Source organism: Molothrus aeneus, chromosome 31, assembly GCF_037042795.1.
Source record: "Molothrus aeneus isolate 106 chromosome 31, BPBGC_Maene_1.0, whole genome shotgun sequence".
Classification (NCBI taxonomy): domain Eukaryota; kingdom Metazoa; phylum Chordata; class Aves; order Passeriformes; family Icteridae; genus Molothrus; species Molothrus aeneus.
Window position 1 is genome coordinate 2,138,443 of NC_089676.1, and position 25,970 is coordinate 2,164,412.

The 25,970-nt window shown below is 54.6% G+C and overlaps 3 protein-coding genes and 1 long non-coding RNA gene across 5 annotated transcripts; 2 read left to right on the top strand and 2 right to left on the bottom strand.

The window, feature by feature from the left end:
* Positions 1–999: 999 nt before the first annotated feature.
* On the bottom strand, positions 1,000–10,201 carry ANP32E (acidic nuclear phosphoprotein 32 family member E). Of its 2 annotated transcripts, none has more exons than XM_066568098.1 (7): positions 9,978–10,201; positions 8,377–8,526; positions 7,784–7,906; positions 6,982–7,144; positions 6,067–6,221; positions 5,161–5,212; positions 1,000–3,633 (listed from the first exon to the last, which is right to left on the bottom strand). In XM_066568098.1, the coding sequence occupies exons 1-7, from the start codon at positions 10,029–10,031 to the stop codon at positions 3,569–3,571; spliced, it is 762 nt and encodes a 253-aa protein (XP_066424195.1). In that variant the 5' UTR covers positions 10,032–10,201; the 3' UTR covers positions 1,000–3,568. The 2 variants fall into 2 exon arrangements, with proteins under 2 accessions (XP_066424195.1, XP_066424194.1); XM_066568097.1 differs by having other exon boundaries at positions 1,000–3,636; positions 9,978–10,198.
* Positions 10,202–10,709: 508 nt separating this feature from the next.
* LOC136568153 (uncharacterized) lies at positions 10,710–16,836 on the top strand. Its single transcript, XR_010785186.1, has 3 exons — positions 10,710–11,670; positions 12,154–13,142; positions 14,559–16,836. It is a non-coding gene; the product is annotated as an uncharacterized lncRNA (long non-coding RNA).
* Positions 16,837–19,816: 2,980 nt separating this feature from the next.
* On the top strand, positions 19,817–22,187 carry APH1A (aph-1 homolog A, gamma-secretase subunit). Its single transcript, XM_066568006.1, has 7 exons — positions 19,817–19,945; positions 20,152–20,310; positions 20,702–20,775; positions 20,871–20,993; positions 21,075–21,202; positions 21,446–21,569; positions 21,709–22,187. The coding sequence occupies exons 1-7, from the start codon at positions 19,833–19,835 to the stop codon at positions 21,771–21,773; spliced, it is 786 nt and encodes a 261-aa protein (XP_066424103.1). The 5' UTR covers positions 19,817–19,832; the 3' UTR covers positions 21,774–22,187.
* A 246-nt stretch (positions 22,188–22,433) lies between these two features.
* On the bottom strand, positions 22,434–25,234 carry CA14 (carbonic anhydrase 14). Its single transcript, XM_066568280.1, has 11 exons — positions 25,183–25,234; positions 25,032–25,052; positions 24,182–24,361; positions 23,971–24,113; positions 23,490–23,585; positions 23,347–23,413; positions 23,121–23,278; positions 22,901–23,030; positions 22,786–22,806; positions 22,627–22,711; positions 22,434–22,526 (listed from the first exon to the last, which is right to left on the bottom strand). Exons 1-11 carry the CDS (start codon positions 25,232–25,234, stop codon positions 22,445–22,447), a joined length of 1,035 nt encoding a protein of 344 aa, XP_066424377.1. The 3' UTR covers positions 22,434–22,444.
* Positions 25,235–25,970: the final 736 nt, after the last annotated feature.

Sequence of the window (25,970 nt, forward strand, 5' to 3'; positions counted from 1 at the left end):
GCTTCCCCTCACTGCAACAAAATGGAGGGCGGGGGGGCTGTGCAGGGCGAGGGCGCTGCTGGACCGCGGGTAGCGGCCGCATCCCTCGGTCCCTGCCCAATTCCATCTCGAGACACTAGGAGCGACAGGTGCCTGGCGTTGTGTAAAGCAGAGGTTGGGGCAGGGAGAGCCGGTTCCACATCATGAGGAGCTGAGGAAGCCAACAGTCACACAGCAGGTTTTTCCTGGCTTTGAATGTGCCCACACACCACTGGAGCTTTGTCCTTTGCCATCAAATTCCTGCGTGAGAGCCTGGTTTTACTTCACCCACCTGCAGCCCCAAAAGATGGGTTTAATCTGTTTAAAGTCATCCCAAAACTTAGGTTCTCTTTGGCCCCAGATCCATTGGGAAATGTAGAGGGTAGAGATGTAGGGCTTCAGCTGGAACAGCAATTCTTCTCCACCCTTTAAAACTAAATAAAATATCCCAGAAAGTCACCACCCATTTCTTGCCTAATTGCTCATCCAGCAGCAGAAAAGCCTGTTTGCCAAGGGCTTTCTCAAGTGCATCCAAGGGATTTTTGCCAGGAATGCTGGACTAATCCCAGGATAAAACAATGCTTTCTCTAGCTCGGGAGGAGCAGCAGGGGTTTTTTTTAAACATTGTTCTTGTGTGAGGAATATTTCAGCAGCAGACTTGGCTCAGGCTGCCAGGCACAGGGCAGGACCTGTGAAAAGCAAATCTCAGGACTCACCCAGACTCTGATGTCTATGACATCTGTGTAAAACTCACCTGGAAACACTGAGGGAACCATTCAGGTTTTCCAGAACATCCTTCCTCGACTGGTCCAATGTTAGCAAGGACTCAAGTACCACAAGTCTGAGTTCCACCCCCAGAAACACACACCGTTCTGCAGATTTCCACCATCAGAAAGAAAATTCCCTTACTCCATTCCTTCCCACAGGTGGACATAACCCGAGAAGTAATCCAATACAATAGTCTCAATTTATTTGAAATAATTCGGTTTGAAAACTTTTTAATTTAAAATTTACAGCACACATGGGGAGGAAACATGTTTTGTTACAACTAAAAGTTACCAGAAGAGTGCTGCAGGGCTGTTGTCTTTAATTTAACACTGTCATGGCTTTATTCAAAACACAGTTGCACAAAATCAGTTACTCCAAAGTTTCAGGAAAGAGTCGGAGAAGGAACCAAACCACACTATATACAGACTGCCATACAAAGAGCATTAAAATAGGACAAAACCTCTACAAAATATAAAACCCACCCTGACGTATTTGCATGAAAAGACCACCCACCAAGCAAAAAAGTTTCAAAAGTTATCTGGAGGCTCTGAATTCCTCATTAAAAAACGCTGTTGCTGCATGCCGAGCGGAGGACACGGGACCGGGGATGGTGACGCTGGGACAGATTCTTGGGTTCGTGAGGGGCTCAGGTTCCACGTGGTGGAACTGTGGCTGTTTGGGAAGTGGGAAGTCTGGCCTAGGGAAGGGCTGTCACCCCTCAGAGCTCTGGTCTTGCTTATCCAAACAAGCCCACTATCCACATTATTTTAATCCATCAAAATAGACTCTTTTTTTTTTCTTTCTTTCTTCCATTTAAAACTAATTTTATCTGCATCAGTAACAGACAGTTAAGTAAAACCCTGACATGGAGGTGCTCTAACGTACACACTTATAAATAACAAGTTTCAATCTAAGGACAATAAGCAAAAGGATGGGAAAAAAACCACTTTTTTCTCTCAAAGCTGAGCACGGAGTGAGTGCCTCGCCCAGAGCCTTCAGGACATGACAACCATGCACTGACCCAGCCAGGACTCATCACAAACACAGGACTTGGTTGTGGCTGCAAAGGAAGTTTCAGCACAGCTTTTCTAGTGTCTTTAGAGATCTCCTTTAAAAAGCACAAAGCCCAAGGAGTCAGTTGTTCCCCAGTGTGCCACCAGACTCCGCTTCGAGGCCGGGAAGGTTCAGGAGAAACCCAGAGTTAAGGCTCTAGATAGGGGGGGGGGGGGAAAAAACCACACACACAGGGAGTGGGGCTTTGCAGAACCTCAACCCTGCACGATCTAAACTCCACCCAAGAGCTGGAGGTCACACACTGAAATTCCCGAGGGACATCCCACAGGGAACCAGGTGATGAGGAACTGACTCTCTTAGACCCAGGAATCTCCCTCCTCCCACCTGCAGGCTCTCACCAGCTCCTGGCAGCCAGGACAGATACAAAAATAAGTCTCTGCAATAAAGCTGGGTGTGATATTTGGTTCAGGACCTATGTGAGACCGATGCCAGTCAGTGTGACACCACCACTACGCCGTGTGAAACCCAGGCCACGCCTGAAGGAGGAATGCTGGAAGTGAAAATTTGTTTCCAACAGGAAAAGATGATACATTGGGGCAGATTAGGAATTATAAAGGCTGCTAGATAAAAAAAAAAACTTCTCTGCACATCCCTCGTGCTCTCTCTGCAGCCACTCAGTATAAACCCCCAAACATTCCCAACTGTTACACACAAACTGAGTGTTTTACAGCCAGATTTAAACAGTTTAAGAGGTGAAGTGCAGAGAAGGGCCAACTTGGGTTCATTCTTCCCTTCAACAGTTCTAGAAAAGCTGGGCGGTGGAAAACAACACGCTTGGAGGAGTTACCCGTTCACTTCTGCATCAGAAATGCATATTTCATCTATTTTATACATTTTATAGCCATGAGTGGTGCAGAATTCCCAGAATGACAATGCAAGAGCAAAGTGAGTGAAAGTTTAACAAAGATTTCTGGCAAAAAGGTTTAAAACTACACATTAATTGCTTTGTTAATACCTGCAGTGACAATGGACTTGGGGGAAAATTTATAGATTGCAATCCTGTAAGGATCACAATTCTTTCAGTTTGCCAAAATACACCCTTGAAGGAATCTAGTGGATACTCCAAACACTGAACATTGGAGCAAGCAGGAAAACAAAAACATCTTCTGAAACCCACTGAGGCTTTACCCTGGAATACCCAAAATAGAGAGGAGCCTTTAAAAAAAAAAATCACAGGAAAAAAAATCACAGGAGTCACCTTTTAAAAAAACTGAAACATGGGTGTCATCTAGTTGGGGGTTTCCAGTTGAATCCATGGAAAACTTGGCCTAGAGTCAACTGATTCAAGAGAGAGTGGGGAATTCGCTGTAGAGCACTTTTCAGTTCAGCTTTTTAAGCATAAAAACTTGAAAATCCTGAATGAAAACTCCCAATATCAAACCCATGGGACATGGGGTTGGATTCAGGGCTAACAATGACCAACACAGCAAGATTGTACGAAATGAAAGAGCTCCAAAGAAAAGTCTGGTGGGGGGAAATTTGCCAACGGCTTCAGTGATTATAGGGCTGAAAATTGTTCTCTACAGAAGGTTCCCTATGGGCTATCAGAGCTTATCTGGAATGATAAAAGGGGCAGGAATAGTAAAACCACACTTCTGCTATAAAAAGTTAACATAGGATTTCTGTCAGGACATCTATGGTACATGGACATACAGAGCTGCATAATCACTATTGCGTCTTCCTCAGCTGGAGAGTCTGGTCCTGCAAATTAATCCTCCTCTTCCTCGCCTTCATCCTCGGGCTCTCGTTTCCTCTTCTCCCCTCGGACACCCTCTGCTGAGGAGAGAGGGACACACACAGCTCATTAAGGTCTGCCCACAGAGAACAGGAGGGGAGGGGAATGGGGGGTGTGTGGGGTGCAGGCGTGTTCCTGATGGGACATCCCAGCCCAGGATCCTGCAGAACATCCCTGGGTTTTCTGTGACCAAGGGCCAGAACATCCCAGCCCAGGATCCTGCACAGCATGCCTGGTTTTTCTGTGCCAAAGGGCCAGAACAATCCAGCCAGGATCCTGCAGAAGATCCCAGCCCAGGATCCTGCAGAAGATCCCAGCCCAGGATCCTGCAGAAGATCCCAGCCCAGGATCCTGCAGAAGATCCCTGGGTTTTCTGTGGCCAAGGACCAGAACATCCCAGCCCAGGATCCTGCACAAAATCCCTGGGTTTTCTGTGGCCAAGGGCCAGAACATCCAGGAGAACATCCTGGGATCCATCCCAGGATCCTGGAGAACATCCCTGGGTTTCCTGTAGCAAAGGGCTGGATTTGGGTGGTGTGCAGTGGAACATCCCAGCCCAGGATCCTGCACAGCATCCCTGGGATTTCTGTGACCAAGGCCCAGAACATCCCAGTCCAGGATCCTGCAGAACATCCCTGAATTTTCTGTGGCCAAGGACCAGAACATCCCTGGTTTCCCTGTGCCCAAGGGCTGATTTGGGTGCTGTGCAGTGGAACATCCCAGCCCAGGATCCTGCAGAACACCCCTGGTTTTTCTGTGCCAAAAGCCAGAACATCCCAGCCCAGGATCCTGCACAGCATCCCTGGATTTTCAGTGCCCAAGGGCTGGATTTGGGTGCTGTGCAGTGGAACATCCCAGCCCAGGATCCTGCACAGCATCCCTGGTTTCCCTGTGCCCGAGGGCTGTTTTGGGTGGTGTGCTGTGCTCTCTGCTGGTGGGAGCTCGCAGTGCAATCCATCAATGCTGCCCCAGCCCATCCATTCATTCCCCAGCAGCCACCCCCCGGCCAGTGGCCCATCCTGACTCCAGGATTTGTACAAAGTGAAGGAAGAATTCAGGCTGCTGCTTCAGAAATATTGTTTTTGCAAGTGGAAAATCCGGCTCCCAAACCCGCTCCACTGAGCCCAGGATATAGAAGAGATGGGAGCTCAGCTGGGGAGAAATTCTGGGATTTTGTCTTTACAAAGATGTGGAATTTTTAATGAAAAAAACCTCATTAAAAAATACTCCAGTAAGCCACTTCTTGCAAACAGAACTTTGTCCCTGTAGCAGAATTGCTTATGGAGAAGCTGGATAAAGGGAAAGCTCCAGCTGCTCCTGGCTGCCAGAGGAGACTCTGGTGCACTTGAGGGATATTTTCAATGTATGTAAATAACAAGATGCACAGCAGAGCCCCACTCCTCTCCAACTGCACAGCAGATAGTGCCTTTCCTTTCAGAAAATTGTTTTTTCTTCCTCGCTTTTACTTTAATTTTGTTTCTTTTGTTAGCGTGCATGCCCCAAACCCACAAACAATTATAGAGAATTGATTATTTCAGTCACAACTTCCATCCTTGAGCACTTACCTTCTTCCTCCTCATCACCTCCTTCAACGTAGTCATCATCATCCTCTTCATCCTGTACAAAAATTGGGAGACATTTTTACAATTTCTGTTTATTGAAGTCTTGTTTCCACAATGATCCCAAGCAGAAATCCAGGAATTCCCTGCAATTTCCCCACTAGGGCATCAGGCAGCCCCAGAGGCTCATTTCTTTGCTTTTCCCCACTGATCACTTCTTTAAGCCAGCTCAAGGTTATTGAAAAATTAACTGTGAGAGAGGTGCCAGCAGCTCTAGATTGCCTCTGAACCCACAGTAAGGGCCTGGAGGAAAAGGTGCATAACTCTGTGAAAACAAGTGAGTTTTTGTGTTAAGTTTTTGGGGTTTTTTTGTCTTGTTCTAAAGCTGATAGATGAGGAATGTCAGTGAATTAATAATCAGCTCCAGAGAATTCAACAAACCCAAGTCTTGTTTTTATATCCCTGTGCTTGGTGGAATTTTGTACACAGGGGAGTGTGACTAAGTCAAAACGAGGAAACAAACCCTCTGCTACTGACCCTTGGAATATTGGAATTCAAGCCACTCCCCATTAACTCCCTGGCAGGAAGCGAACTCTCCTCAAAGAACCAGCAGTGGCTGGCCACAGGATCCCAAATCCCCTCCAATCCCAAATGGGGGGGCTGCTTTGGGGCACAAACCCCACCCCGGGCACGTTCCCTGCAGGAGGGGAGGACCTGAGCAGAGCCAGGGCTTCACTTCTGTCCTGTGATTTGTGCGATCAGTTCACAGCTACAAGAACCCTACTCATCCCCTCCTGAAAGGTGCCTGTTTTCTGCTCTCTGGGAACTGTACCAGAACTGTTTCCTGTAACCACAGAACCCCACAGGAGCTTCTCTTTGCTTCCTGCACTTGGCAGCGTTTACGAACTTTACCTGAATTTCTTCTTTCATCAGGTATGAAAGACCAACTTCCTCCTCCTCTTCACCTTCACCCAAATCTGAAGCTCCATCATCTTCATCGTCTTCTTCTTCATATTCTCCTGGAGGCCCAGCTTCATTCTCATCATCATCATCATCTTCATCCCCTTCTGCAGTGAAGGACACACAAGTAAGACCAGAAATTCAGTTTCATTCTCTCCTCTCTCTGAGTACAGCAGGTTGGACTGTCCCTAATAACTTTTTCCCTGAAGGATTTGGGGATTTTTATTTCTTTTTCCTAAATCCAGGCAACACATGGGAAATGACCATGATTGTAACCAAGTTAAATTTTGTCATTTTTTTCTCTAAGAAAGACTCCCAAGTGTTTTTCCATAACAAGCTTCAGGCAAAACTTTTGATGTCTGAAGCAGCTACAAATACAAAATCCTGCCAGCCCTAACAGCCCTCTTAAGGGACTGCAACCAAGCTGGGACCAGAAGAAACTAGGTGTGCTTTTGGAGCTAAAATTTGTATTATACTGAAGCAGGGGCCTGAAACCATTATGAAACCCTGTAAAATTGCAATTTTTTTTATTTAAAGCAGTGTGCATGTCCCCTTGCTCTGTATCACTCAGTGGCACAAAAGGCTTTACTGCTGGCAACAAGAATATTTGTGTCTTTGCAAAAGTATCTTCAGTCCAATTCCCTTAAGCCCAGGTGGCTTCTGCAGGACTGGAACCTGTTTTTGTTATTAATTAATTATTTATTTATTTATTATTATTATTTATTAATCCCAAACACACTCTGGTCCCTGTTTTTAGAAGCACAAACAGAATTGCACTTGTGTGCTCAGGAAAACCCTGCACTACATGAGGACCTTTATTCCAGCATCCCATTCCTGCCCCCAGGAATGTTTGTTTCAGGAAGTTACCATCATCATCATCTTCTGAGTCTGGTGCCTCGTTGTCCTCCTGATCAAACCCATCCAGGTATGTGATCTGCTGGAGCAGCTCAAAGATGCTGTCCCTGTAGTCCTCAAGGTTTGTAATCTCACAGTTGAACAGGTCAAGACTCTTCAAATTCTTCAGATTTTGCTAAAAATAAATGAAAATATTTGGGTTTTTTTTCCCCCCCGTGGTGCTCCCAGATACAGCAGAGTCACAACCCAAGAATAACAGAATTTACTTTATCCTCATCTCTCATTTCTACTTAGAATTTTCTCCCTCAAAGTTCAGTCCAAGTTGCTGGCAGCGGCCAAATCCCCACCAAAGGCACTTGTGTGGAATAATTCCCAGCCTTGGGGGTTGGGTTATGTGTGCAGAGCCCAGTTTTGGACAGAATCATCCAGAAAAATGGGTGAATGGATCATCCCTGGCAGCTCCCTCCTCTGCCTCGCTGCCCCACTCCTGCCTGTATCACACCCGTGTCTGAATCACTTCACATTTTAATGAAAATCCAGCAGACAAACACACCTCAGCCAACGAGCCCAGGGGAATCAGCACCACACACCTTGGCCACCTTTTCTTCACAGACAAAACAAGCCCAACCATCTCTGATTTGGGACATCCCATCCCATTTTCCAGCACTGGGGTTCCACACATGCTGTCCTATAACCATGGCACTGAGTCTGTCAACCACGAGATTTTATCAATCCATTGCAAAAATATTAAGGGTTCTTGATAAAAAATAGTATTTGTTACATCTCCCCAGAGCCCCTCCTATTTCATACTCACAAGAGCTTCCACAGTGCCAAGATCTTTGATTTTGTTGCCACTTAGATTTAGATATGTGAGATTAGGACATCTCTCTGCAAGGACCTCCAGGCCTCCAGAAATGACATTGTCACTCAACTCCAGCTATTGGACAGGAAAAAAAAAAGGAATTAACAAATAGATTTACAGCCTCAAATTCAGCTGCATCACTGTTAACTGTCCTCCCTTTAAGAATATAATCACTTTTGGAGATTCACCCAAGGTAACAAGCTTTAGCTGTCAAAAAAGTTCCTTTAAGTTGAGAATTATAAACTGTTCTTTAAAGTCTCATGGGTTTGGGCACCTCAATTTTAAGTTATCAGGACTGGAGTTCATCGAGTGGCCCAAGAGCCTCCTACCAAGGCATAGCTGGACCTTCACAACATCCAAGCAGTCACTGCCCCAAGAATCACCGACCAAAAACCAAACCCAGCTCGTCATAATTGACTGGAAACACCCAAAACAATTTCAGCTCTTAAAAATATATTTCAGACGCCCACAAAGCACCTTCAGCACCACAGGAGTCCAGCCACGAGTGCTGAAAGGTGCAACCACGGCTCTGCCAAGGTACCGACCTTCCGGAGCTTGCTCAACGTGGGCAGCTTGGCCAGGGATGTCAGCTCAACGTTGGCCATGCTGAGAAACTGGAGCTCCTTAAATGAATCGTTGAGGCCTTCGATCTCCCCGTTGCTGGAGCGGCAGTTATCGAGCACCAACTCTGTCACCTGCGAGGCACACGGGGGTGTCACAGCAGCCAATCCACCCGGAACCCACCCCAGGGACTGGGCAGTGCCTGCACGTTTGGGGTTTCATTTAAAAATCGGAGCGGATTTGTGCCCTGAAGTCACCAACACCCGGCCTAATTTAAAATTGACGCAGTAGTTTCCCATTCTCTAAGCGTGCATTAAACTTTGCAAAAACAGGCACCTCACCCCAAAACTCCATCGTACAGCTCCCCACAGAAGCACTGGAGCCAACCAACTGCTGACTTCTCAGGTCTCCTAATTTAACTGTGCATAACCAAACTCATAAAACCAGTTTCTCTCTGAACCTTAAACCTTCTGACTCCAGATTATTTTCCTAGAGGTTAATGGAGCCCAAATAAATAATTTCCTTGTGCCCAAGCCACTCAATAATCAATACAGGTCGCGTACCTGGATAAGCAGCAACAAGAAGCAGCCAATTAATTTCAAATTATTTTACCTAGAGTGGAACATCCACTTGGCAAAGGACAAGCACAAGGTGACTTATTTTCCCCGCACACTAACAAAATTTTGGGGGTGCTGCCGACCCCTAGTACCACGAGGCCAGCTTCCCACTTTTACTTTATTTTTTCATTAAAAGACGCCCATTATTCCACGCGGACACCAAATTTTAAGCCAAGCTGCCGGGAGGAGAGGGAGGATCCCAGCTTCATCCCCAGCTGGCAGCGCGACGAGGCCTCTCCGAGTACCTGCCACCCGCAAACACCACCGGGCGCGCTGAATCAACACTTTCGGGCAGTTTTTCCCCCCCAAAACCCCACGTGCGCCGGGTCAGGGAGAACGAAAGTCTCAGGACTTTTACTCCTGGGGAGAACCGGGCGCGGGTTTCCTTGGGGCCAAGCGGGGAGCGATGCTCGGGAGCCCCGGGAGGCGGCGGGGGCAGCGCGGGGCCCGCCGCGCACGTGCGCTCCCGCCTCGCCAAGCGGCTCGGGGCTTTTTTTTTTTTAATATTTTTTATTTTTGTGGGCTCTTTTCTAAGGAATTGAAAGTTGGAAGCGCGGAGGGGGGGAAGCGGGAGGGGTATGGGGACCCCCCACGGGGCGGCGGGCGCGGGAAAGAACGTTAATTATACTAATCAAAGGCGCCGGGATGAGCGACGGGCCGCGGCCGGGGCCGCCGCCGTGACCTGTTTACTGCGGCCGGGGGAAGCGGCGGATTAACGTCGGGGGAAGCCGAGGCCGCCGCGCCCCCCGGGGAACTTCGGGGCACCCCGAGAGAGGAGGCGGAGGGGGATTGAGGGGGGGCCGCGGGTCCCGGGGCCGCGCCGGAAGCGCCGCCCGCGCCCCGCCGGGCCCTGCGCCACGGCTGACCCAGATTCGGCAACGGTGCCGCCGGGCCTGCGCGGCCCGAGGCGGCAGCGACGGCCCCACGGGGCGGGGGGAGCGCGCCCCACCGGCCCCGCCGCCCCTCACCTTCTCGGGGGCCCGGTTCCGCAACTCCAGGTTGATGCGCTTCTTCATCTCCATTGCCCCCCCTCCCGCGGTTCCGCACTGGCGAGGGAGGGTGGCCTAGAGCGGCCGCGAGGGTCGCTGCGGCTGCGGCGGGCGCCGGGAGCGCGCCGGGAGTGGGTCGGGGGTCGCCGGGGCCGCCCCGGCCGCGCCGCTCCGCAGCAGCTCCGGCACCGTCAATGGCCGCCCGCACACTGCGCCTCCATGACACGGCGCATGGCGCCCCCCCCCGGCCACGCCCCGCCCCGGGGCGGGGCTTCCCCGCGCCGCGCCGCCATTGGCGCGGGGGGTGCCGCACTATTGGCCGAGCGCGCTGCCCGTCAGGACGCGCGGGGGCGGGGCTTGTGCTCGCGCGCGGGGGCCGGCGGGTGCGCGCGCCGTGAGCGGGAGGGGCGGGGCCGGGGGCGGGGGCGGCCCTGAGGGGGCGGGGCCGGGGCGGGGGCCGCGGCTCTGGGGTGGGCGGGGGTCGCGGCTCTGAGGGGGCTGCGGCTCTGGGGTTGGCGGAGGTCGGGGGTCGAGGCTCTGAGGAGGCCGCATCGAGCTGGGGGTCGCGGTTCTGAGGGGGATCGCGGCTCTCTGGGGGTCGCACCAGGCCGGGGGTCGCAGCTGTAGGGTGGGCGCGGGTCGGGGATCGCGGCTCTGAGGGGGTCGCGGCTCTGAGGGGGCCGCGCCGGGCCGGGGGTCGCGTCCCGGCTTCGGGGCGGGCGGGGGTCGCGGCTCTCCCCGGCCGTGCTCCCGTGTGGGGGCCGTGTCCCACGGCGCGGCCTCGGGAAGGGTCTGCCCGTGGGGCCGCCGCCGCCGCTCCGTGTTCCTCGAAGGCCCCGGGCCGGTTCGCAGCCCCGGTCCTGTGCGGACGGGACCCCGCGGGGTTTGGCACATCCCCTCACACAGCCGGTGTCACCAGTGGGGTCCGGGGTCTCACTCGCCATAGGGTACAGCGGCTTTTGCGAATTTGGGTTATTTTTGCTTAATTTGCCAGCACTGCCAACGCATCGGGGAGGGGAGGCAGGTTCACACTTCTGGGGAATAGCCCAGTTCCTAAAATCTGAGCTGCTCAGAAGGGATATATGAGGCTCGTATCCCACTCTGTGTGGATATATGGGATTTGTATCCCCCTGGGGTGGCATATATGGGATTTATAACCCCCTTGGGGTGGATAGATGGGATTTATATTTCCCTCTAGTTGGATATGTGTAATTTAGATTTCCCCAGGTGGTTAGACAGGATTTATATCCCTATGGAAATTCTTTTCCTATTTAAAATTAATAATTAATGAATGTTTCTCTATTGAAGCTTTTCTCCTGGAAAATGATCCTTGACAAGAGCCTGTGAGCCACTGATATCCCTCAAGCCCAGACAGGACAATTCTGGGACAAGCAGTTCTAAATATTTACATATTGACTCTGTTAACTTTGGAGACACAAATAACCAGAAACATTTTGGCATCGTGGTGACAGAATTAAAAAAAAAAAAAAAAAAAAAAAACCAAAAAAAAAACAAAACAAAAAAAAACAAAACAATGCAACATGGGAATCTCGGATTTGTTCCAGCTTTGTGTAAACTCCACGGAGAAAATATTTCCCTGGGATGGTTTGATAAGGAGCTGCTGGAAAACACCAGAGACCTGGAGAGCCTTCTGCTTGCTTCCTACCAGGAGGTAACTGGGAAAGGTTCTCACAACTGCAGGGAAAATCCTCTTTGTGTTAAAGCTGCTTATCCCAGGGGTCTGCCAGGAGAGCTGGGTGGCTGCTCATGGAGACAGTGGCCATGGAGCCACCAGCACCCTCTGAGTGGGAGGAAAAGGGTAAATCTAGGAAAGGAACTTGTGAAAGAGCCAAGAGGATGGTGTCATTTTGGGATTAAAGTGGTTTGGGTGAATATTTCCAGTTTTGGGAGCAGAGAGGACATGTCCAGCTGTCCATCCGTGGTGTGTTTGGATATTGCTGTCCCAAAACACCACTGGAAGGTGAGGATTTGGTTTGAGGATTTGCTCTGGAAGGGAGTGATTCAATTTATATTTTGGTCAGGTTACAGCAAACTGCTTTATTTTCTGTGTCTGCATTAGAGGGATGGTTTGTAGAAATAAACTCATAACCTTCATCCAGATCTTTTCCTTTAATTGCTTTTTACTCCACTCCAGGCTTGGAAATCTCACTGCTGTGTGATCCTGAATCACTTTCCGCGGCGTTCTCGGCTTTTCTCGATCCACCTTTACGGCAGCGCAAAGCCAGGAGGTGGCACTGCCAGGCAGCGCATCCGCTCTCGCTCTGAACCCGCTTCGAGCCTTTGTAGCAAACAAAACTTTTCATCTTTCCGAGCTCGGGCGCCTGGAAATCCTGGGAATGCTGGGCTGGCCCCGCTGCTCCGAGCTGGGCGGGATGGGTCCTACCTGCCCTGGCGGCTCGGGAGATTCCCTGGGAGCTGGGAGGCGTCTGCAGAGATCTGAGGGCTCTGGGGAGCTGTGGCCACCACGAGTCTCCTGTCGGCTTGACTCAACACCCCTTGACTCGGCCTCCTTTTGTCCTGGGTACACCTGGGCCAGTTTGTTTTCCATCTCTTCTTGCTGCTGACTCTCCCGAGGAAAAGCAACACGGGCACTGAGTGTGGGATTGCACTTTTTTTCTTTCCCAAAAAGGAATTTAACTCCGATTTCCTGACCAAAACCACCCATTTTTGTGATGGTTTGCTCTCCATGGTGGAGTTGGGGTGGTGGGAGGTTTTCTGGTCCATCTTCTCCCAGATATTGTGGGTGTTTCTGGAAAAGAAGCACTTCTGGAAGAAACAAAGTTGGAAGCTCCTGGCTGGGTTCAGAGGCTCCAGAAGATCCTTTGATGGGACAAGCACTGCCCACATTGTTGGCATTTGTTATTCCAGTTCTGGATTATTTACCGTCAGACACCGTGCACCGAGTGTTGGGGGTTTTATTGGCAGAGGTTCTTATTTACAGCAGAATCCAAGGAAGCAGGAAAGGACTGAAGGGTTCCTGAGTTGCTCTCACCAAAACCTTCAGACACAAAGTCTCAGCAGTTCCAGAACAGCGACAACGCCTCATGGAGAGGATGTCATCATCAACACCTGGCAACGTCCTGGTCACCATCCCAGCCACAAGGTCTGGAAGGAGGGGAAAAGGTGAGCAGGGTGTGGTGGGACAGGGCTTGGCGTGTTCCTGGGATGTTGGAGAGCTCCAGGGGGGAAAGCTGGGCCAGCTGGGATGGAGCTTTGGAGGAACCTGGGCAGGAGGGTGGAACCAGCTGGTCTGTGAGCTTCATCCCAACCCAAACCATCCCAGGGTGTTGTGGTGCTTGGGTGGAGGGGCCTGGTTGCTCACAGCAGTGAAGGTCCCACTGAAGGCCAAGGTCGTTGTGAAAACGCCCAGAAAAGCCTCTCCAGGCCATCACCGGGGTCACAGCTGGAAGGGCTGGAATCTGCCTGGAAGGGCTTCTTATCTTCCCATTGTTTTGGAAAGCTGCTGCCTCAGAAAGAATTGGATTTCCCTGGCTTAAAGGACACGCTTTGAGTGAGTGGTGAAATCCCAGAGTACCTTTGGAGGAGGAGTGTGGGGGTCATAGCAGGAGAGCCAGGAAGCTGAGGAGGATGATGAGGGTGAGGTGGCCCTGCAGGGACGATCCCAATGACTCCTGAAAATCCTGGTGAGTCAAGGCAAAGAAATCAGTCAGAAAGTCCCATGTGCTAAAAGCCTGTGGCAGAGCTCCTGAGCTGCCAGGCACCCACCTGAGTGCCCTTAACGTCCCCTGGCGTGTCCTTAGCATCCCCTGGAGTGTCCTTAGCATCCCCTGGAGCATTTGTGTCTGGCAGTCCTGAAACCTCTCTGGTGGCATTCCATTCTCGAAGAAACTGCTCATAATCTAGGTCTCCAGTGATGTTTGTCTGCATGTGGAGAAAAAGAAATAAACTGGAATATCACAGCATAGGATTAGCTCCTATGAGAGAGAGCCCTCCTTGGGATGGTTTGATGGTATTTAATTGAGAAAACAAGGAATTTTTGCACTGTTTCTGTGCAAACTGGAGAAATAAATCCCAAGTCAAACTGTCCCATGATTGCTGTTCACGGACACTTTACTCAAACTCACTTGATTTGTTCTGTGGTCTAAAAATCAGCAGGTTTAATCCATTTATTCATCCTTGTGGCAGAGATTTGGGTGAGGAAAACCTGGTTTTTATGGGAGTACCAACTCACCTCGTATGAATCAAACTCGTACACGTACGTGGCAGGGGTTGCTGTGGTGTTGTCGTAGTAATAATCTTCTGTGGAATAATAGTAATTACCTGGAATGGAAACAGCTCCAGGTGAGGTGGCACTATGGGCACTGGGGACTCCTGTCCAGCATGGGCTGAGCTGAGTCCTTCCCCCATGTCCTGGGTTGTTCCCCCCTGTGCAACTCAAATTAGTCTGGACAGCTCAGATAAATCCCTTCCCAGCCCTGGTTATCCCAACTCTCTGCTGTGGCTCGTGGGAAATGGTAAAAATGCTTTTTTTAAAAAAAAAAGACATTTCTCACTTAAATGAGTCATGTATTCAAATAGATCCGGTGCGATCTCCTCCGCGTCATCTTCGACCTCCGCCTTCCCTGCAAGCAAAGGAACAACCAAGGGATCACCACCAGGCTGAGCTGTGGGGTCATGGGAAGCTTCATTGAGTTATTGGTGCTTTGGGCAAAACCCCTTTCCTGTGGGACTGAGGGATTTACAACCTGACCCAGAATTAGATCCCAGCTAAAGGTGTGGGAGGTCAGAGCTGGGGTTTTCCTTCGTTTTTGGGTGTGGATGTGCTGGAAACGAGAGATGCAGTGGTGGGGATGGAGCCTCTGGCTGTGCTCCTGCAGCCCAGAGGCAGAGCTGGGCTGGATCTCCCCTGGGATGAGCCTCTCCTCCAGATCCAGCTCTCCCCTGGGATGAGCCTCTCCTCCAGGATCCAGCTCCTCTCCCCTGGGATGAGCCTCTCCTCCAGGATCCAGCTGCTCTCCCCTGGGATGAGCCTCTCCTCCAGGATCCAGCCCTCCCCTGGGATGAGCCTCTCCTCCAGGATCCAGCTCTGCCCTGGGATGAGCCTCTCCTCCAGATCCAGCTCTCCCCTGGGATGAGCCTCTCCTCCAGATCCAGCTCCTCTCCCCTGGGATGAGCCTCTCCTCCAGGATCCAGCTCCTCTCCCCTGGGATGAGCCTCTCCTCCAGATCCAGCTCTCCCCTGGGATGAGCCTCTCCTCCAGATCCAGCTCTGCCCTGGGATGAGCCTCTCCTCCAGGATCCAGCTCTGTCCTGGGATGAGCCTCTCCTCCAGATCCAGCTCTGCCCTGGGATGAGCCTCTCCTCCAGATCCAGCTCTGTCCTGGGATGAGCCTCTCCTCCAGGATCCAGCTGCTCTCCCCTGGGATGAGCCTCTCCCCCAGATCCAGCCCTCCCCTGGGATGAGCCTCTCCCCCAGATCCAGCTCTCCCCTGGGATGAGCCTTTCCTCCAGATCCAGCTGCTCCAGTGCCTTTGCCTGCAAGGGCTCACAAGGGACCCTGATGTTTTCTTAGGGCTGGGCCACTATAAATGAATTCTGACCCATGTGACAATGTCACAGTTGGAGGGAGTGGCTCATTCCCTATTCCAAACATAAGATTCTGTGTGTTATCTTGGGTTTGGGGAGGATTTTTTAAAGCAAATTAATTAGGGCTATTAATGTTCTAATAGTCACAGACTCAGACACCGTAATACTCATGAGAATGGCAGATATGGAATAATAAGATGTTTTTATAGTTTGATACTCATAGTCCCAAATAAGATCATTGTAATATTGTCATCATAAGTGACACCACCAATAGCTGGAGTGGTGCTGTCAGTCATGCCCAGGGCCAGCTGTAGCTCCAGGTCCCTCTCCAAACCCTCCCACTTCTTCCTCTCATATCCCTGATTTTCTCAGCGCTGGCAAAGCCTGGGGGGAAAGCCCAGATCCCAAAATCCAGGCTTCCCAAATCCCAAATCCTCATTAGGGAATTCTCTGAAAACGCTGCCTGAGTCTGAACATTCCAGGCTGGGACTGGAGCTCTGCAGGAGGGACACAGCACAGCCTCACACCTCGACCTGTCCCACTCCCACCCTGAGCTTTTGGGGAAATTTGGGCTGAAATTGGGACCTGGCCACCATCCTGCTCCTTCCCACGCTCCCTTGGCAGTGCTCCAGCAGCGCTGAGCTCTGGGGGAGCTTTCCCAGAAAGTCACTCCTTATTTACACCGCAGTCCCACTAAGAATAACAGAGAATAAAAGAACTTCCAGCTGGGAATCCCCTCGCTGATGTTTCATGTTTAAATCTGTTCCTTCGGTGAGGAGAATGAGAAAATACAAAAGAAAGAGGAAGAGCTGCAGTTTCCAGTTGCCCTCAGCTGGTGCTGCTCTGAATCTCACCTTCCCAGAGATGGGGGAATATCGTGCTCATCTCTAAGCAGCTCCAGATTGGGGTTTTCCTCCCTCAATTCCCTGATCCTGCTCTTCCCCATCTCAAACTGCCCACAGAACTCTCAGGAAATCCTGTTGGGGTTTTTTCTCCGTGTCTCCTAATAGCTCCCAGCTGGAGTTTGCAAATGATTTGAACACAATGTGGGAAACATTCACTGTCCCACTGTTCTCCGAGCAGAGGCTTTATGAATCTTTCAGTAATTTACATCGTGTGTTCCCGCTGGTTATTTTCCCTTTCTCCAAGAAAATCCCCCCCAAGATCTTTCAGCCTCCAGATCCTGCCTCATCAACTGCCCCGCGGCATCCCAGGAGTGTGAGATAATAATAATAACAATATATTATTAATAAAACAATTAAATAATCAAAGCAGCGAGCTAAAAATCAAATTGCCCTTAGAAAACCCTGGGAAAAAACTCAGGGAATTTTGATTTACCCGGCAAGGACCGAAGGACCAGGAGCACCGCGATGCAGAAATTCATCGTCCCTCGCTGGGTGTCGGCTGCCGGAGCCGCTCCGCTCTTGCTCCGCGGGACTTTCGGTCCCCGAGAAAGCAGGAAATGACTCGAGGGGGGTTGAGCCGAGCAAAGCTCCTCGGTGGCGAGAGAAGGAGCCCGGGTTGTGCCGAAAAAACCTCCTCGGTAGCGGGGCAGGGAGCCCGGGTTGTGCCGAGCGGCCCCGGGCTGAGCGCGACCCGTGCGGCGAAGTTTCCCAGTTTCCCGTGCAGAGGCGTTTTCGGACGGCTGAATCGCAAACCTTGGGAAGTTTTCCCCTAGGGAGGGTCAGTGCCGCTGGATGAGCTCTCACATGCAGAGAGGATGGTTTTGATTATGTTCTAACGGAGCAAAGCAGAGCTATAAATAGCGAATTCTTCAGGGAGAGAGGGCAGAGATGCTGACTGGGAGCCAGAGTGACTCCCGACTTCCCGTAAAATCTTGGGGGATTTTTTTTGTTTTGGCTTCATTTCCCCTTCCAGTGCATCAGTTTCTTCATCAGGAGGAAGAAACATGAACGGCCCAAGATTTATTTTATTTTATTTTATTTTATTTTGTAGTGGGTAAAAACACCCTGGGGAGAAGGTGAGAGCAGAGCTCCTGCGAGGAGTGGGCGGGATCCAGGTGGAAATGGGTGCAGACCAGAGGAGGAAGGAAGGGGGGAAGAGAAACAGACAGAGCTGTAAAATCAAGGTTTTGGTGACTGTTGAAGATGAAAGTTAGAAAGCCAGGAAAGAGCAAGCTGAGTCTTTATAGCACAGGAGGAGCTCTCCTTTGGGGTGCAGGGCCACGGAGCCATGGAAGGGGTTGGGAGTGGCCTCAGAGCTCATCTTATCCCCTGTTAATTTTAAACGAAAGATTTCTGTAGATTTTAAGGATGTTAAACCCAAATTCCCCAAAGCAGACTTTTTTTTCCTACCAAGAGCGAACCCAACTGAAGAATTTTTCCAGCACATCCCAAAGCTGGTTCCCAGCCTCCCTGTGCTTTGCAGAAGGAGCTTCCCCCATCTGTTTGGCAAAGGGTTAAATGCCCAGGAATGCTGAGCAGGAAGTGAATCTCTGCAAATGCTCCTCTCCACAAGACCCTCCTCTCCCTCCTCCTCAAGAATAACAACCAAACTCAAAAATCCCGACCCAAGCAGAAATCTGAACTCCTTGTGAAGAATCCCAGCAGGGCTGGGGTCAGCAGCTCAGCCAGGAGGCACTGGGGGAGCAGGGAAGGGTTAAAATATCCTGGGATTAAAGGAATGGGGAGGGAAGGGGCGAGGAAGATCCCTGAGGATGGTTCTGGCTTATCAGATGGGGTTGAATGGACAAACCCTTGGCGTGGGAGCTGAATTCAGTGGGATTTGCTGGCTCAGGGCTGGGAATGGCTCCAGGACTGGCTGTGATGGTCTAAGACTTGCAAAAATTGGGAAAACTTGGAGACTCCATTAAAAGAAAGGGACCTGGATGAAATGTGCCATAAGGTACCAAAGGGGGGAAACAGCTGCTCTTCCCTGGCTGGGAGCAGCTGGAACTTCCCAGCAGCATCCTGCATCCCAGGTGCAGCTCTGGAATTGTGTTTCTGCATGGAAAAGGAAACTGTTCTGTTTTCCTTCTGTTGTTTTTTTTTTTTTCTTTTTGCCTTTTTTCTTAGTGATTCTTCACATCGGGCATCACGGAGCAAACCCATCACAGCCACAGAAAAGAGGCAGACCAAGGGCTTTTCCATCTCCCATCCCAAAACCTTGTTTCCTATTCTCCCAAATCCCTATTTTGCTTTATATTTCTATTTTTATGTCTTTATTTTTTAATTATTAAAAGTTTGGGTTTTTTTTTTTGCCAAAAATCAACACAACAACGGAGCAGCGAGGGAGGCGCACCTTTCCTGAGGGAAAACTCAACATGTGAACCAAACCAGAGGGAAAAAGGAAGGAAAAGGAGAAAAAAAAGAAGGAAGAAGGAGGCTCCTGGTTCTTGCTGTGCTGAGGGGGCTCCATTGCAGGGATGCTCTGGACACCCAGAGCCTGGTGCTGTGCTGGGGGGGTCGGTCTGAGGAGGAAGGTGCAGCTGAAGGCAGCAGGGTTCGGATGTGCTGTGTCATTTCCCAGCTTTAATAGGCGGAAGCAAAACAAGGAGGGGAATTAATCCAAGGCAGGCAGTGACTCTGATTCTCCCCTGAACAATGCCTCGTGCCCAGGAGATGGCATTCGCAGGATTCCTGCGGAAGAGGCTGCAGGGGACATTGTTTGGAGTTTTCCTCGCAGGAGACGTGAAGATGGATGAAAAATCTTCATTTTCAGTGCCCAGCACTCCCCGTGGCACCGTCAGTCCAGAGGGAGGTGGAATAATCTGCAGGGAGGGGCTCTGGAGCCGTCCAGGCTGTTCTTGCTGGCTGATAGAATAAATTTAGTTTTAGTCTAAATAAAGTTTTCCTGTTCTTCCCGACTCCTCTGTAAACAGCAGCAGCGTGGGTTTGTGGGGGACAGAATCGGAAAGGGAGAGGTGAGGGGCTTGGAATAGAGAAAAAATGTAAAGAGTAATGGGGAGAGAGCAGGGGAAGGGCGAGAGAGAAGAGAAGAGAAGAGAAGAGAAGAGAAGAGAAGAGAAGAGAAGAGAAGAGAAGAGAAGAGAAGAGAAGAGAAGAGAAGAGAAGAGAAGAGAAGAGAAGAGAAGAGAAGACCATGCAGACAGGTGACCCTCTGGACAGCTGACCTTGCAGACAGGTGACCCTTCAGGTGACCCTGCAGGTGACCCTGCGGACAGGTGACCCCGGGCACAGGCCGTGTCAGGTGTCCCCTCGTGTCCCCCCCTGTCCCGGGACTGGTCCTACCCCCCCATGGCCATGGCGGGTCCTCCTGGCCGCCGGGGGGCGCTCTTGGTGCCGCCATGGCCGCCGCGGTGCTGCTGGGCTGCGCCGCCATCGCGCTGGGGCCCGCGGCCGCGCTCGTGCTGCTGACGGTGGCGGCGGAGCCGTTGCTCCTCATCGTGCTGGTGGCGGGGTGAGCGGGGCCGGGGGCTGAGGGGGCCGTGCCGGGGTCCGAGAGGCCCTTGGGGGCTTCTCTGGGACGGCTCCGGGGGACACCGCGGCGCTGCTGCTGCCGGGGGCGGCTGAGGGAGCTGTGGCGGAGCGAGGAGCCCTGAGGCGCGGGTCCCGGTCCCGGTGTCGGTACCCGTGGTGCCATCCCGGTGTCCCGTTTGCCCTCAGCGCGTTTTTCTGGCTGCTGTCGCTGCTGGCGGCCTCGCTGCTCTGGTCCGTGTGGGTGCAGCTCAGCGGGCGGGAGGACGCGGCGCTGCTGCCGCTCGGAGCCGCCGCCGCGGTGCTGCTGCAGGAGCTCTGCCGCTTCGCCTGCTTCAAAATGCTCAAGTAAGAGCCCGTCCGGGGCTGTGCCGGGGGCTGGGGTGTCCCCGGGCTTGGAGAAGCCAGAGCAGGTTTGGGGCTCTGTGTCCCGAGGAACCCCGCAAAGTGTTTTACTTGTTAAACCCCGAGAACGAGCGGAGCCGCTCCTCTCACCGCGGCTCTCCCTTCCCCTCTCCCTGGGATGGGGCTCATGATCTCCCTGGCATGGGGCTCACCCTCTCCCTTCCCCTCTCCCTGGCATGGGGCTCACCCTCTCCATTCCCCTCTCCCTGGCATGGAGCTCACCCTCTCCATTCCCCTCTCTGGATTGAGGCTCACCCTCTCCATTCCCCTCTCCCTGGCATGGAGCTCACCCTCTCCCTGGTTTGGGTCTCTCTCTCTCTCTCTGGCGGGGCAGGAAGGCCGATGAAGGGCTGGCGACCCTCAGCAAGGACGGGCGTTCCCCGCTCTCCCTGCGGCGCGTGGCTTACGGTGAGCAGAGCCCCTGGGTGCTGCATCCGCCTCTCCTGCCCTTCCCTGACCCCACCGGGGCTGTGGGGGCTCCCCTGACCCCGGCTCCCCCACAGTGTCTGGGCTCTCCTTTGGCATCATCAGTGGCCTTTTCTCCATCACCAACATCCTGGCGGACTCCGCGGGGCCGGGCACCGTCGGGATCCACGGGGACTCCCCGTACTTCTTCATCACCTCTGGTGAGCTGCTGGAGCCATGGTACGGAGGAAGAGGAGGAGGAGGAGGAGGAAGGCTCTGAGGCTCTGTGTCTCTCCCCACAGCCTTCCTCACCATGGCCCTGGTTCTGCTCCACACCTTTTGGGGCATCATCTTCTTTGACGCCTGTGAGCGGCGCCGCGCCAGGGGCCTGGGGCTGGTGGTGGGCAGCCACCTGCTCACCTCGGGGCTGGTGAGTCCTGGGGGGCACAGGAACCCCCACCCAGCTCCCCCCCAATCCCTGCCTGGGGCTGTGGGGCGAGTTACAGCCCCAGGCACCCCCAGCCCCTTGGGGTGCCCGGGCTGGAGGAGGTCAGTGAAGGATTTGGGGGCGCAAAGCTCAGCTGGTGTTTGAGTCAGGTTTCCACAGGGCTGGGCACTCCCTTTGCTGCCCCTGGAGGGCTCAGGAAGGTGTGACCTGTCTCTGTGTCCCCAGACCTTCCTGAACCCGTGGTACGAGGCCAGCCTGGGCCCCATCTTCATCCTCACGCTCTGCACTGGCCTCTGGGCCTTCAGCACCGCTGGTGGCTCCTTCCACAACGTCCTCAAGTGCCTCTCATGTAAGGGGGAGTGGGGTGTCACTTTTGGGGGCTGCTGGGATGGGGGTGGATGAGTCTTGTTGAATGGGGGCTGCTTTCCTGGCGGCTTCCACAAGCCCCTAAATCACCCCCAAATTCATAAATGCCCCTTTTCCCCCAGGTAAGCAGGAGCCTGAGGGCCAGGCCATGCTCTACTCGGCGCTGCAGGTGCCTCCTGAGGGGTGAGGGAGCCGTGGCCCCACAGCCACATACTCCTGTGAAAGCCTTCACCTCTCCTGCTCCAGATTCCTGGGGGCCTTTGGGGTCTGACTGCTGCTCCTGGGGAATTTGGGGTCTGACCACCACTCTCTCCCCTTTGTTCCCAGATTCTCTTAACTCCTTTCCCTCAGTTTGAGCCTCTGGGGAAGGTCAGGGTGGGCCAGATGCCCTGGGGGGAGTCAGGGCAGGACCCCCCCATTTCCCTGTGTTTGTCACTCTGGGGTTTGTCTGTGTTTGTCACCCACCCCTGGTGCAGCCACTGGTGATGCTCTGGGGCTGGGGGATGCTGGGACTGGGATGCTCTGCCCTTCTCACCCCTGTTCAGCCCCAGGGGGGGTAAATTATTTTTTTGATGAAGAGTAAAACCCTTTTACAAAAACACGGGACACTGTGGCTGCTGGGGAGAAGGGGAGGGGGGACAGGGGTCACTCCCCTCACTGTGCTCTGCTCCAGCCCTGGGGGGCACCCGGGGGGTTCTGGTTTCTTGGGGATGATGGGATCCAGCCCCAAAGCCCCTCAGAGGCAGCGGTTCCCTCCTCACAAAGAGCCACCAGGAGGGGGAAAGGGCTTTATTCGCCGTGGGGCTGGGGGATGGCCTGGGCCGGTCCCGCCCAGCCCGGCCCAGCCCGGGTCAGGGGTCAGCGGGAGGGTCCAGCGTCCATGGGCGAGCGGCGGGAGGAAGCTTTGAACACCACGTCCTGTGCCTGCCCCCGCCTCGCCCTGCCGGGGCAAAAACACGCGTGAGGGGGGGTCTCTGCACAGAGCTCGGGGTCCCCCCCAGTTCTAGGGGACCCTCTGAGGGCTCTGGGGAGGGTCTCACCGCATCCTCTTGGCCCCAAAGTGGACAGCGAGGAAGAGGCCGACGCAGCCGGCGACGGTGCCGAAGATGATGGCGATGACTTCACCTGTGTGACACCCGGGGAGGGGTCAGGGGGGTCCAGGTGTGACCCCCCCAGCCCAACCTCCCACCTGGCCCTACCTGTGGAATATCCCTCGGGCTCTGCAAGGGAAATACTGGGCTCAGGGCCAGCTCCTGGGGCTCCAGGAGCCACTTGAGGGGTGCAGGGGACCCTTCCCACCCCCCCTCCGCTCACCCCTGGGGAAGGAGGAGAGCACCAGGCGCTGGTTCAGTTCCTGCGGGGCTCGGAAATTGTCCACCAGGAGCTGCGGCTCCTCCTGCTCGCCCTCCTCCGTGGAGTAAAGGCTTCCCTGGAGCTGCTCCAGCTGGAAGGGAGGGGAAGGGAAAAGGAAAAGGGCAGCACTGGGGGGCCGCGCCCGCCAAACGCGGGGGTCTCCCCGCAGAGCGGCTCCTACCTGGGCGCGGCTGATGCGGACGGGCTGCGGGAGGAGGCTCCAGAGGACGCTCTGGGAGCAGGGCGGGGTGGTCAGGGAGCCGTTGTAGCGGTAGTAGCGCTCCAGGTGCTCGGGCAGCAGCTCCCGGATGCTGAAGGAGGGGATGGCCACCGTCTGCCCTGTGAGGGGGGAGCAATTTGGGGCGTGCTGGGAGGGGGATTTGGGGTTCCGCCTTCCCTCTCCTCACCTGCGTAGCGGATGCTGCCGAGATGCCTCAGGATGTTGTCATAGGCGGGGTGGGGGTCATCTCCCACCTGGGGGAGTGAGAGGGAGTCAGTGAGGGGCTGGGGGAGCGCGGGTGGGGGGCGCGGGGACGGGGTCCGTCCGTACCTCCAGGAGGACGCCGAGCACGGCCAGGCCGCCCGGGTGCCGCTGAGCCGCGCTGGCATCGGCGAAACGCTCGGTGTCGAAATGCACCACGTGCATCTGCGGCACGGGAGGGACCCCCTGAGCCCCCCATCCTGCCATCCCGACCCCCCCGAGCCCCCCACTCCGCCGTCCCAGCCCCTGTCCCGGCTCCCACCCCGCAGTGCCCGGACCTGCTCCCACTCCCGTTTCCCACCCTTTTTTTCCTGCACCTCATCTCCTCCCCGCGCTCATTTCACATCCCCGGACCCATTTCCCTCCCCAGGACGCCTTTTCCATTCCCTGCTGTGCAAACCCATTTTCCACGCTGTTCCCATGCTGTTTCCCACAACCATTTCCCACACAATTCATTCCCACGCCACTTCCTGACCCCAAACCTGCTCCATCCTCCTTTCCCACCGCATTTCCCGCCCCCAGACCCATTTCTGGAGCTGTTCCCCGGTACCTCGGCGGGAGCACGGTGCCCGTCCAGCAGGTGCTCGGCTCCAGCGGCGTTCCCGGGCCGGCCCCAGTGGAAGTGGAGCTGAACGGCAGCGAAGGTTCGGGGCAGCCCCCGGAGCCGTAGGGACGGCGGCAGCGCCAGCACAGCTGTGGAACACGGGATCAGCGGGGCTGTGGCACCGGGAACCGCCCGGTTCGCCCCTCGCGGTGCTCACCGGTGTGGCCGTTGTTGGCGAGGGTCAGCTGGGGGCTCTCGGGGTGCTCGTAGCCCTCGGGCAGCAGCGGCGGCAGGGACGGCTCGGGCTGTGCCCGCGATGTCGCGATGTCGATGGGGGACTGAGCCCGGCCCCCGCACTCCGGGTGTCGCTCGTGCCAGTGCTGCTGCCCGTGGGGACCTGGGGGGCACCGAAACCTCTGTGGGACCCCCCCCCTCCAATCTTCACCCCGTGACCCCAAACGGCCTCGGTGCCCCCCGAACGGGGACGCTGGTGACATTCCCAAGGGCCTCGTTAATCTGCTTGGGGACATTTTTTCCAGGCGGGAGAGCGGGGACAAAGCCGAGCCCGCGGGGCCGGGGGGGTACCCATGGGTCCCCCCGGGATGGGGCTTAGCGGGATTTGGCCAAGGCCGGATCCTAATTGGATTTGGCAGCAGGAGCCTTATGTAAAGGAGCACAAAGGGACCATTGGAGCGAGGGGGGCAAGGGGGGGCAGGAGGGGGAAAAATGGGGGGCTGCACCCATTCACCCCCGCCTGGCTTAGGGGAACCAGGTGGGTGCCCATTTGGGGGGGCACAGATGTATAGGGGGGAGCAAAAGGGTGATCTGCCCATCTCCTCCCCATTTGGGGGGTCCTGGATGTCTGGGGACACGTTTGGGGGGTCCCAGGGGGGAGTAAAGGGGTGATCTGCTCATCTCCTTCCCATTTGGGGGTCCCAAATTAAGGGGGGCTGTCACCCATCCACCTTCCCACCTTCTGGGGAGACCCCATGGGAGCCCCTCAGCTCATGGGGGGGTTTTGGGGTGTGGGGATAAATGGGGGGGTCCCTGCGTGGGGCCCCACTCACCCTCGTACGTCCAGTGGGGACCTGTTGGGGAGAGTGAAGGATTTGGGGTGGGGGCTCGGCTGAGTCCCCTGACCCCACATGGGAGCAGCTGAGGGGGGCTGGGGGTGCACCCCAAAGTGGGATCTGTGGGGGGCACCTCGGGGGGACTCACCAGCGGGCAGGGCGGGGGCCAGGCCCCCCAGGAGCAGCAGCACCCTCAGCATGGCGGGGGGCGAGGGGGGCCAGGTGCCACCGGGCCGGGCCTAAATACCCACCCGGGGGGAAGGGCCCCCCCGGGGGGACGGGGAGGGCTGGAGGCGCCATGCCCGGGGTGTCGGGGTGAGGGGAGGGTGGGGATGGGGCGGCGAGCGCTGGAACTGGGGGGTGAGGGGTTTACAGGGCTGGGGATTGCGGGGTGAGGGGTTTGTAGGATTGGGATTTATGGGGCGAGGGGTTTGTAGGATTGAGATTTATGGGGTGAGGGGTTGATAGGATTGGGGTTTATGGGGTGAGGGGTTGATAGGATTGGGGTTTATGGGGGGCTCTAAGGGTTTGGGGGGTCCCTGGGCCTTGTGAAAGGTCGTGGGGAAGGGTCTCGGGGTCACTCTGAGCCTCGTGGGAGGGGAGCCGGACTCGGGGCTCTGGCCCTGGGAGGGATTTCGGGGGAAATATTTTGGGAGGGGTTGGGGGCGCTCGGGGGGAGCCCCGGGCAAACCCCGCACGCGGTCTCGGCCCCGCCCCTCACCGAGAAGCCCCGCCCCGTGGGCGGTCCCCCGCGCGCGAGCGTGACGTCACAAGGGGCCCCCGCCCCCACGTGGGGGCCCACGCGCCGCCCCGCCCCGGTTATGTAACGGAAGGGGGCGGGGCCGTCACGCCCATTGGCCGAGCCGCGCGGCCGGGACCGCCGCCCATTGGCTGAGGGAACGGGGGCAGTGCCCGGCGCCGCGTGCCCCGAATCGC

Excerpts from the sequence above, each read along its gene's own strand:
- ANP32E (XM_066568097.1), bottom strand. The coding sequence starts at position 10,031 with ATGGAGATGAAGAAGCGCATCAACCTGGAGTTGCGGAACCGGGCCCCC. Across the intron at positions 7,907-8,376 it reads CGTTGAGCAAGCTCCGGAAG|CTGGAGTTGAGTGACAATGT; the intron begins GTCGGTACCTTG and ends CCTGTCCAATAG. Across the intron at positions 3,637-5,160 it reads AGGTGATGAGGAGGAAGAAG|CAGAGGGTGTCCGAGGGGAG; the intron begins GTAAGTGCTCAA and ends CTCTCTCCTCAG.
- APH1A (XM_066568006.1), top strand. The coding sequence starts at position 19,833 with ATGGCCGCCGCGGTGCTGCTGGGCTGCGCCGCCATCGCGCTGGGGCCC. Across the intron at positions 20,311-20,701 it reads GCCTGCTTCAAAATGCTCAA|GAAGGCCGATGAAGGGCTGG; the intron begins GTAAGAGCCCGT and ends CTGGCGGGGCAG. Across the intron at positions 20,994-21,074 it reads GTACTTCTTCATCACCTCTG|CCTTCCTCACCATGGCCCTG; the intron begins GTGAGCTGCTGG and ends CTCTCCCCACAG.
- CA14 (XM_066568280.1), bottom strand. The coding sequence starts at position 25,234 with ATGCTGAGGGTGCTGCTGCTCCTGGGGGGCCTGGCCCCCGCCCTGCCC. Across the intron at positions 22,712-22,785 it reads GCCCGAGGGATATTCCACAG|GTGAAGTCATCGCCATCATC; the intron begins GTAGGGCCAGGT and ends GGTGTCACACAG. Across the intron at positions 22,527-22,626 it reads TTTGGGGCCAAGAGGATGCG|GGCGAGGCGGGGGCAGGCAC; the intron begins GTGAGACCCTCC and ends TTGCCCCGGCAG.